Source organism: Equus asinus, chromosome 15, assembly GCF_041296235.1.
Source record: "Equus asinus isolate D_3611 breed Donkey chromosome 15, EquAss-T2T_v2, whole genome shotgun sequence".
NCBI classification, from domain to species: domain Eukaryota; kingdom Metazoa; phylum Chordata; class Mammalia; order Perissodactyla; family Equidae; genus Equus; species Equus asinus.
In genome coordinates, this window is record NC_091804.1 from 13770780 (window position 1) to 13785918 (window position 15139).

The 15139-nt window shown below is 34.8% G+C and overlaps 3 protein-coding genes across 3 annotated transcripts; all 3 read left to right on the top strand.

Moving 5' to 3' along the window:
* Window positions 1-291: 291 nt before the first annotated feature.
* On the top strand, window positions 292-5709 carry LOC123277389 (uncharacterized). The gene is made up of 2 exons (XM_070485561.1): window positions 292-501; window positions 5490-5709. Exon 1 carries the CDS (start codon window positions 292-294, stop codon window positions 481-483), a length of 192 nt encoding a protein of 63 aa, XP_070341662.1. The 3' UTR covers window positions 484-501; window positions 5490-5709.
* LOC139040303 (uncharacterized) lies at window positions 5532-5709 on the top strand. Its single transcript, XM_070485563.1, has one exon. It carries the CDS (start codon window positions 5532-5534, stop codon window positions 5691-5693), a length of 162 nt encoding a protein of 53 aa, XP_070341664.1. The 3' UTR covers window positions 5694-5709.
* Window positions 5710-5893: 184 nt separating this feature from the next.
* Window positions 5894-14779, top strand: MKKS (MKKS centrosomal shuttling protein). Its single transcript, XM_014832808.3, has 4 exons — window positions 5894-6893; window positions 9487-9662; window positions 10602-10712; window positions 12420-14779. The coding sequence occupies exons 1-4, from the start codon at window positions 5909-5911 to the stop codon at window positions 12858-12860; spliced, it is 1713 nt and encodes a 570-aa protein (XP_014688294.3). The 5' UTR covers window positions 5894-5908; the 3' UTR covers window positions 12861-14779.
* The last annotated feature ends 360 nt before the right edge of the window (window positions 14780-15139 follow it).

A 15139-nucleotide genomic window follows, 5' to 3' on the forward strand; every position in this document is an offset into this window, starting at 1 on the left:
CTTTCCCTGCAGCTGATGCTGCTTCTCGGTAATTGTTGACTAGAAGTTTGTATTGCTTTATGTTGCCCACACCTGACTTCCTGCTAACCCTTTGAGCCTACAACATACCTCTTTTTTGTTAATTAGCTTTGCAATACATTGTAACTAAAAACGTTTAACAGTCGGCTTTTATTAGAGTGCAATGTTCTACCTGTGGTGGTTTATAGGTAGAATATGAGAGAGGTTTTTTTGTTTTTGTTCTTTCTGTTTTAACTGTTGACCTTTTCTTAGGTGCACTGATGCTGAAGTACTATGAGCTTTCAGAAGTTCTGGAGAGACTACAAAGTGCTGATTGTAATGGTCCCTTTAGTTGGGCTCATACATTTGGGGTGGCACAGAATCAGAAGCAGCCCTGTTTTCCAAATACCTAATAAGGACAACGTTTCTGAGCCAGATAGTCTGGCACTTGCAAGTCCTCCGAAGAGCCACATCCAAGAGAAATAGCAGGCTTGCAGTCTTCAGGTAAGTTCAGTTTAATCTGGCCAACCAAATGATAGTTCCAACAATGAGAAACGTGACATTTAAAAATGGATACAGCTCTCGCAAGAAAAGCCTAAGTTGATAAGTTACCTGTTGTTTTTATTATGACCCACTGGTAAAATATTTTTCTTTTGGAAAAGTTGTTCTAGAAAAGTTTGTTGCACAGAGATCTGTGACACTTGGCTGACAAAGTCATTTGGATGGAAAGAGAAAGGGCGATCAGTCCATTACTTGTCTGTCCTTTTTGCTGGCAGTGTCACCAGGATCATGAATGTGTCCGAAGAAGCGTTTGTCTCCTTACCATAATTCATTCCAGAGCATACAAATCTGTAACTTGCAAAAGGTTCTTTTCTTTATTATTTCTGTCCTCTGTTTTTTCCAAGGCAAACTAATTGTATTCATCTGTAAGTATCTAGTAGTTTAGCTTTAAAATAATTTGTTACTTTTGAGCGTCACTGAAATAAGAGGATGTAGCTATATAATTCAGGTCTGTAGTCTCTTATGCATAATTCCAAAATTCAAAAAGTTCTAAAATCCAAATGGTTTTACCATAACTCCTTTGGTAGCAAAACTTGATCTTAACTGACATGAGGCAATTTGCAGTCTTTATTCCACTTACTATGAATATTTAAATTCACTGTAGAAATATTTTTGTGTTTGATTATGAATGTTATACTATATTATGATTATATTGGTTATGGGTATTAAATACTATGTTATCTTGATTATGGGTGTTATAATATGCACTACATTGTATTTCTAAAATCTAAGAAATTATGAATTATGAAACTCATCTGGCCCCAGATAGAAAACTGGCCCTATAATTTTCGAGCATTTTCTATTCTAATATGCCTTTTTGACCTTGAGGTGAGTGATAATGTGCTTTAAGTTTGGCATGAGGTAGGTCAGTTTGGGGTTCTGCTCATTAGAAGGAGATTCTCACTAAGGTTTTCCTCATTTTTAAGAGATCTCTGATTTTGACTTGTGGTAAAACTATGTTATAATTTCTGATTCTATTATTGAATCAAGATTTTCTTTTTAAATGTTCATAAGGAGAAAGAAAAAAAGCATGGTTTAAAGTATTAGGCAATTATTTAAGATAAAAAGTCAGGTAGTAAAATATCATAAGTTTAACAACTTAGAAAAGTAAACTTAAATTCTGTATAAAATTTGTACTCATAGGGAGGCGTTTTAGTGGACATGAGCAGGGAGTCAGTGTTTATTAGATACTTGATTTTTATATATGTGCTCTTCCAGACTGTAATGAGATCGTTATGCAGTATGTCTATATATATGCTGGTCAAGCAAGCAGAAGCAGATATTAAAACAGGCTTTGGGTAAGCACATGTTAAAACCAGATTTAGAGTGAGTTAAACACTGATTCCTAATGGTTGAAGTACATCAAAAGAATGTGCTGTATTTGTTCCTTACTATTTTTTTATTTCTACTGTTATTATGGAAATTGCAAACATACTCCAAAATAGAGAGAGGATGGTATATTTAACTCTCTAGTATCCATCACCCAGCTTTAACACTTATCCACATTTTGCCAATCTTCTTTTATCTATTCTCCCCCCTTCCTTTTTTTTTTAATTGGTAGAATATTTTAAAGCGTATTTCAAGCTTCAGTATATATCTTTAACAGTAAGGATAAACACACACAATGACAAGTGCATTATCACACTGAAAAATTAATGATAACTCCTTACTACCATTGGATATCCAAGGCCACGTACATATTTCTAAATTTGTCTTAAAAAAAAAATCTCCTTTTACAGGTGGTTTGTTGGAATTGGGATCCCAACAAGGTCCAGCTATTGCATTTGATAGATATGTCTCTTTTCAGCTATTACAGTTCCCCTCTCAATCTGCCTTTTTGTATTTCCTACATTCTGAATTTGGTTAATTGAGTCCTTATTTTATCATTTCAGAAGTTTCTCACTTGTTAGTTAACAAGTGACTTGTTTCTCACAAGTTTCCCATATTTCCTATAATCTGGTTGTTAGATCAGGAGGCGTGCTTTGATTTAGTTTCTTTTTTTGAACAAGAATACTTCGTGGATGGTGCTGTGGTACACATCCTAGTGAATCACATTGTTGCACGCATAATGTCTGATGCACTTTCAGTGTTGCTAAAGTTAAAGTGAGTTATCAGTATGATCTCTCCATTATAAAATCTGTTATAAAATCTATTGATGATCATTGCTCTAATCTAGGAATTGGCAAACTTTTTTCTATAAATGACCAGATAGTAAATATTTTAGGCTTTGCAGACCATAAGGTTTCTATTCCAACTACTCAACTTTCTGTTGTAGCGGAAAAGCATTCGTACACAATACATGAGCATGAGCTAATAAACTTTATTTACAAAAATAGGCAGTGGGCTGGATATGGTCCATGGGCTGTAATTTGCCAACCATTATGACTGTCTAATCCATTATTTCATTAGGGGTTACAAAATGATGATGCTCAAATTCTTTCTATCATTCCTTCTCCATTTATTAGCTGGAACAACTTTCTCTCATTGACTATTCATTTACCCCTTGAAATGCGTTTATACACAAAAAGCAAGATAAATGCTTTATTTCCCTTTAACAGTTTTTATAATAACGAGTTAGTGCCCTAACAGCAAAGAGGGTTTTTGTTGACAGTAGGAATTCATGGGTTTGCATATATTTGAATTATTTCAACTTAATTCTGTCAGTATTCTTTTTAATGCTCAAATTGTCTCATCTTGGATTCCCTCCAAGTTGACTGCTGTGTCATTTTTTTTCCTGTGCCCTTTGTTATGACCCAAGTTCTCTTTGATAACATTATTGCTTTTTGGTCAAAAAAGTCCCCAGTTCATCTTGTATATTTCTGGCCTCAGACCTACTAGAATCAGCCATTTCTCCAGGAAACCCCAATTCCTTTTAGGAGAAAATTTTACCTGTTTGTATTTCTTTAAATCATATTTTATAGTTTATCTCTGAATTTCGGATGCAGTCATGTAAGTTTTACTATTATTTTAGTTAAATTATCTATCACTGCCAAAAACGTATCTGCCAGGCCCATGCATCCAGGAACAGTCAGGGACATTCATGTGGTGGTAACTTTTAGAATTACGGGTCACATTCTTAGGAAGAAAGAATTTTAACAGAGCTGAACTGACGCTGCCAAACCTGTTCCAAAAGTCAACGCGGTGTTTCGTTCCATTTCATTTCATTTCTTTCAATTATACCTGATTTTGTCTGGATCTAGCCCTTTGATCACAAGTCGGCAAATTTCACCATCTTAAAAATGATTTGGGAGTCATTAGCACTTTCAATGATTTCTTGCTTTCTCATTTCATAGAGATGTTAGCAAAAGATGTGGTTACTGGTCTCACTACCACAAGACTGTGAGAGGTGCCAGCTTGGCATGCTACTTTTGAAAACTTTCATGTCACTATTACGTATTGAAAATTTTTTTTAGCTAGAGAAATCATTTTATTGATCACAGTTTCTATTGTGATTTGTGGGTTTTGTGTGTGTGTATGTGTGTATGTGTGTGTGTGTGTGTTGTGATGTGCATATTAACGTATGGAAATCACTAAGGTTTCATTTAAATGTATTTCACAGATTTTGCTGAGTCTAAAATAACTGTTAAAATAATATTTAAGTACTTTAGCTGTTCCTAGCATAAGATGAACAGATTTTTCTCTCCTCATGATATAAAAAAAGATGACTTAGCTTTATCATTGCAGGGAGAAAGCTGGCTGTCATTGCCTTCACTTTATTTGGGTCCAGTTGCCATGGTTACAGCCCTTTAAATTGGGAGGAGTGGTAACCAAACTAACACTGCGTCATTGCCCCCTTCTCTTTACCTCTTTTTTGCACATCTTCAAATCCCTTTTTTGGTCCATCTCCTAGTGTGTCACAGTCTACTCTAAGTACTGCTGTAGTCTGGGTACATCGATCAGTTTTATTTCTACTAAATATACCATCCAAGTGGTTAGCATAGCTAGCTTCTTCCTGAAAAGAGTTAATAATTGGCTGAACCTTCCCCTTCAAAGCACCAAGCCTCAACAGATAAGGTCCATGACCTGAGATTTTTATTCTTTCCACACATTATTAAGTATCTGAATTTTATGCCTCAAGGCACGCCATTTACAACCTTGTTAAGGAAACTAGTGCAAGTACTAGTATACTTGGTATGTGATAGCATTTTATGGTATTTAGACTCTTTGAGATCAAATGGTGAATCAGATCCTATCTTCCTGTTTGTCATCCAGCACATTCCCTGGTTTTTGTATTTATTGTCATTCACCAAAGTTTTGGGGAGGATTAGTTGTAGGACAACAAAGCTGAAAATCGTTGATTGATAGGGTAAAACTACAGAAAATTAGCTCTGACTTTAGCCAAATATTTAAAAGATGATTTATTCTTTGGCACAATGTGCTGTGCACACTTCAACAGCTATGTATAGAGTTTCCATTAGAGAGTGTCTCTAGTACAAATACTAACAGTTGTCTTGTTCTCGTAATTATTTACAGGCAGGATTTGATGTAAATGTACTTTTTTGAGACCTAAGGTTTCCAAGCAAACCAAAGTTATAGAAATTACATAACATTAGATCTTGATGTAAGAGAATAAAAACATTTGAGGCTTTCTGTAAAACTCAGGGACCAAATTCTATGAGTTTTATAACGTAGCATTTCTCTTCTAGAAGCATATCCTATTCATATAACTACTGTAAGCTTTCTAGCTGTGTTTTTCTGCATTCCAAAATCATTAAAGTATCAGCACTTTTTCTTGTAGGGATTCATTGAAGAATAAAAGAATGAATGTTTAGTCTACGTTGATTTACATTTCTCATTTTCTGGAGGCTTGTGCCAGTTGGTAGTTCCTTTTTCTAAAGAAAGAGCAGAGCATTAAAATTAATTATTAAATGGTAATCTATAGAATGTTTTGGAATTATTTCTCTAAAATTTTTTATTTTTATTTCTTATAGAGAGAATCAGCTTTGAATCCGAGGTTGATATTGAAAGAAGAGATGAAAAACATCAGTTGGATTAGAAAGAACTGGCTTCTTGTAGCTGGGGTTTCTTTCCTAGGTGTCCATCTTGGAACATACTTTATACAGAGGGCTGCAAAACAGTCTGTAAAATCTCAGTCTGGAGGAAACAAAGTATTATTGAATGATGAAGTAAAATAAATATTTGGAATTACTACTATGTCTTTAAATGATTACATGCCGATTAGCTTCGTAAACATCGAGCTGTTTAATTTTATGGCCACAATGCTGCATATTCAGACTTTCATTCCTGAAGAATAATATTTTTAAATGTGAAAACCCATGACAATACAATAAATAGAAAACCATGGTTAACAAAATAAAAGCTGTCTTCACAAATTACCACCTGAAGTAAGATGTCTCGTTTAGAAGCTAAAAAGCCATCCTTGTGTAAAAGTGAACCACTGACAAGTGAGAGAGTCAGGGCCACACTTTCTGTCTTGAAGGGAATCGTGACATCGTGCTATGGCCCCTCGGGTCGGCTGAAGCAGCTGCACAACGGCCTTGGAGGCTGTGTGTGCACAACTTCACAGTCGTCAGCCCTGCTTGCTAACCTCTCCGTCACCCATCCCATTTTAAAGATCCTGACAACTGCCATGCAGAATCACGTGTCGTGCTTCAGTGACTGTGGCTTATTCACAGCCATTCTTTGCTGCAACCTGATTGAAAATGTTCAGAGAATAGGCTTGACACCCACCACTGTCATGAAATTAAATAAGCATCTTTTGAGGCTCTGCATCAGTTACCTCAAGTCTGAAGTCTGTGGCTGTCGAATTCCAGTTGACTTTAGTAGTACTCAGATCCTCCTTTGTTTGGTACGCAGTATATTAACAAGTAAACCTGCCTGTATGCTCACCAGGAAGGAAATAGACCATGTCAGTGCTTTGATTCTGAGAGCCTTTTTGCTGACAATTCCAGAAAACACCGAGGACCACATCATTTTAGGAAAGAGTATAATTGTACCTTTAAAAGGCCAAAGAGTTATAGATTCTACTGTATTACCTGGAATACTTATTGAAATGTCAGAAGTTCAATTCATGAAGTTACTGCCTGTCAAAAAATCAGGTTCCCTCAAGGTGGCACTCTTTTGTGCATCTTTATCTGGGGACCTTTCTGATACCGGGGAAGGAACTGTGGTGGTCAGTTATGGAGTTTCTCTTGAAAATGCAGTCCTGGACCAGCTGCTTAACCTGGGAAGGCAGCTAGTTAGTGATCATGTAGATCTTGTTATGTGCCAAAAAGTTATACACCCATCTTTGAAACAGTTTCTCAGTATGCATCATGTTATTGCCATAGACAGAGTTGGAGTGGCTCTGATGGAACCCTTGAGTAAAGTGACAGGTAAAAAGCACTCTGAGCTCTTGCCCCTTACAGTTAATGTCACACTTTTTTTTGAGCAGAGAGATTTATTTATTTTCCAGCCCCCAAATGTATTGCAGTCTGTCATAATCTAAAACTATTATCCCCCAAATATTTTACAGATTAATGAGAAGTCTAACATCCTCATAATCATATAAAGTCTTTTACACTTCAAAATTCTTCTACTTGAGGTTTTTCAAATTTCTTAAATCACATTGCATTCAGAAGGTAATTTTGCAACCAGAATATCCCTTTTTCTTCACTTTTATATAACTCCAACAAACAATTGTACTTCTGCCTCAATAGTGGTTCCTAAGTAGTAGGGGTGTGTGTGTATGTTTTCTAGCTTTAAATATCCCAAATATTTCCAGCTGAGCTCCTTGAGAACTGGGATCATCTTTAATTGGGAGCACTTACAGCAGACCTGGTCCTCAGTAGGTGTTCTAAAATGTTTGTTGAATTGACAATAACATATTTAGTAACATACAGAATTATAATAGGCAAGAAATTCACTATATTTCACAAACTCAGCAAATTAGAAGCAGATATAAGGTTGATAATCACCTGTTAGAGCCAAAGAAAAGTGACAAACTGAAGAGTTCCTGATTTGAGCCACTTTTCAATCTCTCTCTAACTGCATTCATAACCTATCAGAAAGACAATCATTTCATCCTGATTGAGTGCAATTTTTAAGTTATCAGACGTAAGCCATAGTTAAAGTTGACTATTTTTAGTCTTATAAAATTATAAGTCTTCAAAAAGGAGTAGTATGTATGCCGGTATTGACTACCCAATAATGCCAGGTTATTGTTCTATCTCTGTAAGACTGTCAAATGATTGTCAAAATGGAAATTATTAAAAAATAGTGGAAATAGTTGTTAGGAACTCACTGATGTTGTGGGTCAGACCTATATCCTTAGACGTTTACTGGCTTTTCATGAATCCAGTGATTTCCAGTTGTGAATATTGGGTATTACAGATTATTAAGTCAGTTTTTTAAATATGAAGCATTTTACCATAGAAACAATATTATAAGTGGGCACTGGCTTTCCACACGAGCCCACAATTGTTATTTATCCCATATGTAACTGGTACATGATACTAATAGCCAAAACTTCAGTCCTGGGTCTTGGGAGCAGAGACCTTTTGAGAGAAAAGGGAAGGGGAAAAAAAAGTATACCAGGCCCATGTCTCAAGTGAACTAAGAATACGTGAAGTATGCTTTGGGCCTAATCCATCTTCCCTGGTGTGTCTAGGTTAACACTACGTCCTTTCTCCCCCTTCAAACAAAATTCTTCTTTATTAATGATCTAGGTTAAGTAATGGGGTGACTGGTATGCGTATAGCTTGTCATGGCTTATAGAACATTTTTAACATTTGGTTTGATTTATTTGTGAAGTAGACATTATTATCTCCATTTTACTCTTATATGGGGAAGCCCACCCAGAAAAATTAAATGACATGAGTTGACTTGCTCCAGGTCCCGTGGCTGATAAGCTGTAAAGCTGGATCCTGTTATGACAGATTCTGTTGTTTCCACCACGTGAAATACAAGATGTAGGCCTTTTTTTTTCTTAAATTTTAGATCACTCAGGTACTCCTTTTTCTTTGAGACTTTAGAAGTAAAGAAGAAAGGATATTCAAAGCAGTGAAATTGTTCATGATTATTTTCTGGGTTCTCAGAAGTTTTTTGAGCTGGAAGTGTTTTTAGGTATTATTGTTTTAACCCCATTAGTTTGAAAGAGGAAACGGACCCAAAAGGGTGCGAGTTACAATTTTAATCTCCAGACTTTAGACTAGCATTGCTATTTCTTGGAGAAGTTTGGCATAGTTTCTTTTCTTATATAATTTTACTACATTTAGAGATTTTGGAAACCTTCAAGTCATCCTAACTTCTCATTTATTCATATTTTTGTTAATTTGTGCTTTGTAAAATTTTACTATTTTATCTTTGCAGGAGGGAGGACAAAATAATTGTATCAATAACAGTGAAATAAGAATGTCACATACTTTATTTTGTAATAATTTAGGTAGCTTTTTACATACAAGTAGTTAGGCAAAAAAAAATCTACGTTCACTAAATAGAGCCCTAAATGAATTCAACTACACAGCTATTTGCATAGCTTAATTTGTGATTTAAGGGAAAAAGAATAATGCCTTTAAAGCAAAGTAGCTTGTCCTCTCATTTCACCCTTATTCCACATTAGTGGGGCTCTTAATTTTGGGTCTCTGATCCCGGAATGGCTTCTAGGGTTCCTAGATTTCCTAAAAATGTATGCAAAATTGTGTGTGCTTTTTTCTGGAAAGTACAAAATAGCTTCTAATAGATGTTCAAAGAAGTCTGTAAACCAAAAGAACTTCTGCTTTATTTGTATATCATTTTAATAGCAGAGTGCTGCTTATTTCATAGGTTTAAGAAGGTGCTTCTTGTTATTTCTTTATCCTGTATTTCATATTTTATATGATATGCTTGTGGGACTTTTTTATTGGCTAGGAATAAGTATTATAATTTCAAATGATTATATGCCCCATCTTTACTCATACATTTTGTGTTTTCTAAACTTTTAAAAAATAGGAACACGGCCGATTGGTTCCCTAGGCTCAGTCTCACCTAGTACTTATGGAAGTGTGAAAGATTGGTGCACTGCAAAATTTGGCTTCAAACATTTTTTTCATCTTATTCCTAATGAAGCAACTGTCTGCAGTCTGCTTCTCTGCAACAGGAGTGACACTGCCTGGGATGAACTGAAGGTAGGCAATGAATTCCACTTCTAGGGGCTGAACCAGGGATTAAATAGGCACTCAGACAGGTGACTGTCATTTTTTTCATGTTGGTGAGCTATGCTTTTTTTTCCTTCATAACTTCCCTAGGTTGTATAGAAAGCCAAAACAACAAAAATGTGAGAAAGTCACAAGTAAGCTGATTTAATTGCCTGTGACATTACATTAGCCTTGGCATGTGTTGCCATTTATTATTTCTAGCATTTGCAAGCAATCTAAAGTTCCTTGACGTGAACTTTTCTTAAGAAATTAACTTGAATTGTGTACTCTTTGATGCTCATGTGTATGAATAATTCACTTAGAAAATGAGTTCCCTGGTCATACCCATTATCCACCTCTTAATAGAACTTGTTGTTCTCTACCAGCAATAACAATTGCAACTTTCATATAAGTGAAGTGATAACCTATAGTATTGGTCACAAGCTTGAAGATTCATGGATGCTAAAAGATGTATGCTTGGTGAATATTAAAGTTCTCTGTGTTATTATTACTGCTGGGTTGTAGCTGCATTGTCATCTCCATAGCAACTTAGAATAAATTCTTGGCATTTATACAACTGATTTATTTCGACTGAAATAATTTTTTTTTAGTAGAAGTACTAGCATACCTTGTTGACCCAGTTTTTGAGGCCATCCATTTGTGAATCTCAATTTGAAGAGCTAAGTGTGTATGAAAGAAGATATTAATCTGGTCCATGAAAACAAACATCTGGCTAAAGTATTTTTCTTTAATCTCTAATTCTTATTATTCCAAAATGTATTCATCACCTTACAACCTTGGCAACACAGGTTTTGTTCCTTTGCAATTAAAATCAGGTTCTTTGAATCCACTAAGTTGCCTTGAGAACATGGTTATATTTCTTTGTGTATCTGATGTCAATGTCTGATTCTGATGATTTGGGATTTTTAGGTCACATGTCAAACAGCACTGCATGTTTTGCAGTTGACACTCAAGGAACCGAGCGTTTTATTGGGAGGTGGCTGCACTGAAACTCACTTGGCAGCATATATCAGACACAAGGTAGGTGACATCGCCCTGCTTGGATTATCTCCCTTCTCAACAACATTCGTTTTATGAGATAATAAGCCAAATCATATTACTCTAGAGCTTCAGTGCTTAATTTCTCAATAGTCTAAATCAGACATTGTATTTGAAAACACTTGAGGAAAATAACACTTCCAAATATACGGTAATATCTTTATCATAACGATTATTATTAATCCAACCTTTTAAAATGGTCACATTCTTTGAGTATTATCTAAATATACTGCATGTTGAAATGAGCATTCTGTTAATGGGAGTTGTCATATTAGAGATGTCTACTGCTATGTACAATAATAATTGATATTCGAAAGTGTCGAGATTCTAGAAAATACTTTAGTACCTTCTGGATCATCAAGAAAAGACTTAATTTCATTGATTAAAGCATTCCAAGTGTTAAATTCTATTATAATTTTTAAATTGGTTTTCATTTATGATATATATTCTATCAAATTGAATATTTTTTATTAATCTAGGAAACTCCATTTCCTGACAATGGTCAGATAAATTTAGTGCAGTATAGTTCTGGTTAATTATTCCATAAAAACTGACCTACCTTATTTGAAAATGAATACAGAATGGTATGTGTTTTCCAAATATTTGCAGTTGATTCTTTGAATAGTTAGGATTGTTATCAAGAGACTCTGCAGGGCTGCCAGTGGATGCCAGGGATTGGAGAGAGGGTCAACATTTTTTATAGACTTGCCCACCTGCTTCCCCACATGATTTAAAATCTGTTTGATGATAAAATCCATTAATGAAAAGTTATCAGAATATACATTATGAAAAAAATAATCAGTGCCAGTCCCTTGATGTTAAATGGACAATAATATAGTCTGCAAATGGCATTGAATAAACTAGAAAAAGGTTTTTGGAGGAGGAAGGTGTCTTGAGTAGGATTTTGAAGAAACAATACAGCAGTGAAAATATGGGAAAAGAATATGCAGTAGAGGTTATCTCATCTGGTTCACACCTCCTGGGCAAAAAGATAGTGGTGACTGTTTATAAGAAAACTTAAAATTTTTAATTTTAGGATATGGATTTTTAACTATCACTCAGTTATTAGTTTGCTAATATGTTACTTTTTCTTTTATCAGGAAATTTCTAGGGTAAACTTTTTAGGATAGTGGAACCAAAAAACAGTTTAAAGTTACATTACCTTTTCATTAATTTAAATAAGGTATTTACTTTTAAAACATTGATGTGAAAATTGCACGTGTCCCTAAATGGTTTTTTTCTTAATAATAATGTGTGTGTTCTGATTTTAAAGAAATCTCAAATATTTTGCCAAGTATAAATAAGTACTTCATTTGGGACATTAGGCTTCAGGAACTTCCTCTTGTGTGTGTAAAAACCTATAGTACATGCATTATACCTTGTCCTTTATATGTTAAGGAGGCACCACTGGGCAGTCATTCAGAATTAAGTTGATGATGGTGTTTATTCTGATTCATTCATTCTGATAACATGACTGGTAGCTTACATCATTACATGATCAACCAGGTAAGGGATTATAGCCTGCCAGCTGACCCACACATGCCCATTAGCATTGTGCCAAACCGGTAAGTAAATGAAAGTAAGTAGTGACTTGATGAATAAGGGTTTGATCAAGTATTCTATTTGTCAGATACAGATTTATAGTATTAATTGCTATGCCTGTGTTTTCAATGGTTTGTTTGCTTTTAGACTTATAACGAGCCAGAAAGCATTCTTAAGGATGAAGGATGTACTCAAACAGAACTTCAGCTAATTACTGAAGCATTTTGCAGTGCACTGGAATCTCTCGCTGGGTCTTTAGAACATGATGGAGGAGAAATTCTCACTGACCTGAAGTATGGACACTTTTGGTCGATTCAGGCAGATTCTCCCTCTATTGTTAACTGGTCAAATTTGCTTTCAAGATGTGGCTGTGGACTATGCAATAGCCAGGAAGAACTCAGCTGGTCTTTCCTAAGGAGTACTTGTCATCCTTTTGCGCCACAAACCTGCCTTCCACATGAAGCTGCAGGCTCAGCCAACAACCTGACTTTGGACTGTTTTACTGCTAAGCTTAATGGCCTACAGGTGGCTGTGGAGACAGCCAATTTGATTTTGGATCTTTCATATGTTATTGAAGATAAAAACTGATATAAGAGAATAGCATGTTTATATTATTTTAAAAAACTAGTGAGATATCAATTAAGAAAAATGTTGAAAAATATTGAATGTATTTGTTCTCTCCCAAAGGTCTGTTGTAAATATCTAGAAAGATGATTCATAAAATTATAGATTTACTTATGGAAAAAAGGGATGATTCTTGAATAGAAATGCCATAGAATAATAAATATCTGAAGCATTAATAAAGATATTGTAGTTATCTTAGGGATTCCACTGTACATCGTTCTAAATTTTTGTTATTTTGACATCATCCTAAGAATATACAGAAATAAAAAAAATTTTCTAATCTATGCTCTAGTTTGGATATAATTATTATAGGTATTTTTTAGTCTGTAGTAATTACATATGTTTAAAGTGTACAATTAGATTCTAAAGTATTGCAAAGCATCCAGTACATATTGCTCAACCAAAAGAAATATTCAAACTGCACATTTAGTAAAATTTAAGTGTTCTTTATCTCAGATTATATCATTCAGTGGTTAGATAATTGATGTAGAACCTGGTCTACCTGCAATTTCTAGTTTGTATCACCTTCTTCATTTTTGTTTTTTTAAGAAAATGTGTGATTAGGAAAAAAAATAGACTTATATAGTAACTAACCAGCATAGAGAAAAGCCGCGCAGAGAAAAGCGGAAAAGTATTTCTCAAGTTCAGTCAAAAGTGCAAAAAAGAAACTAGAACAGTTCTCATATTCAAAGTAGAGACAGTGCTGTTTCACCATGGAAGGTAATTTGAATTTTATGTAAATACAAGGTATACTGAGAAATTGAAGAAGAAATATGTCTAGAGGAATAAGTATGGAGCTGTAATAGATGTTATGTTAAACTTCAGGAAAACATTTAGAAAATTTGAGGAAAATTAACCCAAGAGTCAATGATCAGATCTATAGCCATGATAGAGGGAGAAAGGATTTTTTTTTTAATTTTTATTTTTTTCAGATGTACATCATATTTCAAATTCTGGATACATTACATCATGTTCACCATCCAAACACCAATCATAGTGCATCCCCTCACATGTGACCCCAATCACCCCTTTTGCCCTCCCCTCTCCCCCAATGGTAACCACCAGTCCAATCTCCAATGCTATGTGGTTTTTTTTTGTTGTCGTTTTATCTTCTACTTATGAGTGAGATCATATGGTATTTGACTTTCTCCCTCTGACTTATTTCACTCAGCATAATACCCTCAAGTTCCATCCATGTTGTCACAAATGGCCGGATTTCATCATTTCTTATGGCTGAGTAGTATTCCATCGTTTATAAATACCACATCTTCTTTATCCATTCGTCCCTTCATGGGCACCTAGGTTGCTTCCAAGCCTCGGCTATTGTGTATAATGCCGCAATGAACATAGGGGTGCAAGTATCTTTATGCCTTTGTGTTTTCAAGTTCTTTGGATAAATACCCAGCAGTGGAATAGCTGGATCATATGGTAGATCTATCCTTAATTTTCTGAGGATACTCCAAACTGCTTTCCATAGTGGCTGCACCACCAGCAGTGAACAAAGGTTCCCTTCTCTCCACACCCTCTCCAACATTTGTTGTTTCCTGGCTTGTTAATTATAGCCATTCTGACCAGAGCCTCAATTCCTTAATTCTTCCATTGGTACTATATTAGAGAATCTTTATAAGTTAGACATTTTAAATCAACCATTAGAGTGAAGTATTTTCCATAGGATATTTAAATTACATATTATATGTTGTATTATCATAGGTATCCTTTAACTCATTTAGTTGGTGTAATCAAAGCTATTTAGGCATTTGCATGATAGAAGAGAAATTTTAAATACCTCCCTAAGATCTATCATATTCTGTATTCTTACCTTGTTAAACAGTTCTTTGGATAACTTTAGAATAAAACGATATTGCTTGCAGTCACATAAATTATGTGGGTTGTTATTTAAGAGTATCATGTACAAAAATCAGTCTCATAATCAATATAGGCCCTGTCAAAACATCCAATGAGTTAAGTTATTCCTTTCTGATAATCTTTAGGGAATAGTCAAGGAGACTAAACATCGCTTACAGGGCTCTACTTTAGCTGTCTAAATAAATCTATCTCTTCGTCTAAAAGAAAAGCCAAGTTGGAACATCCGATATCTTTATAATTTTTTTTCATGTTGTTAAGTGTTTCTACTTAGTAACTATGGTATCTCATAATCCTTGGAAATTTTTGCCACTCACCTACAAAATTTGAATTTAGATGTATCTAAAGCCAATGTTAACCTGCATCTTGGGGTTACAAGT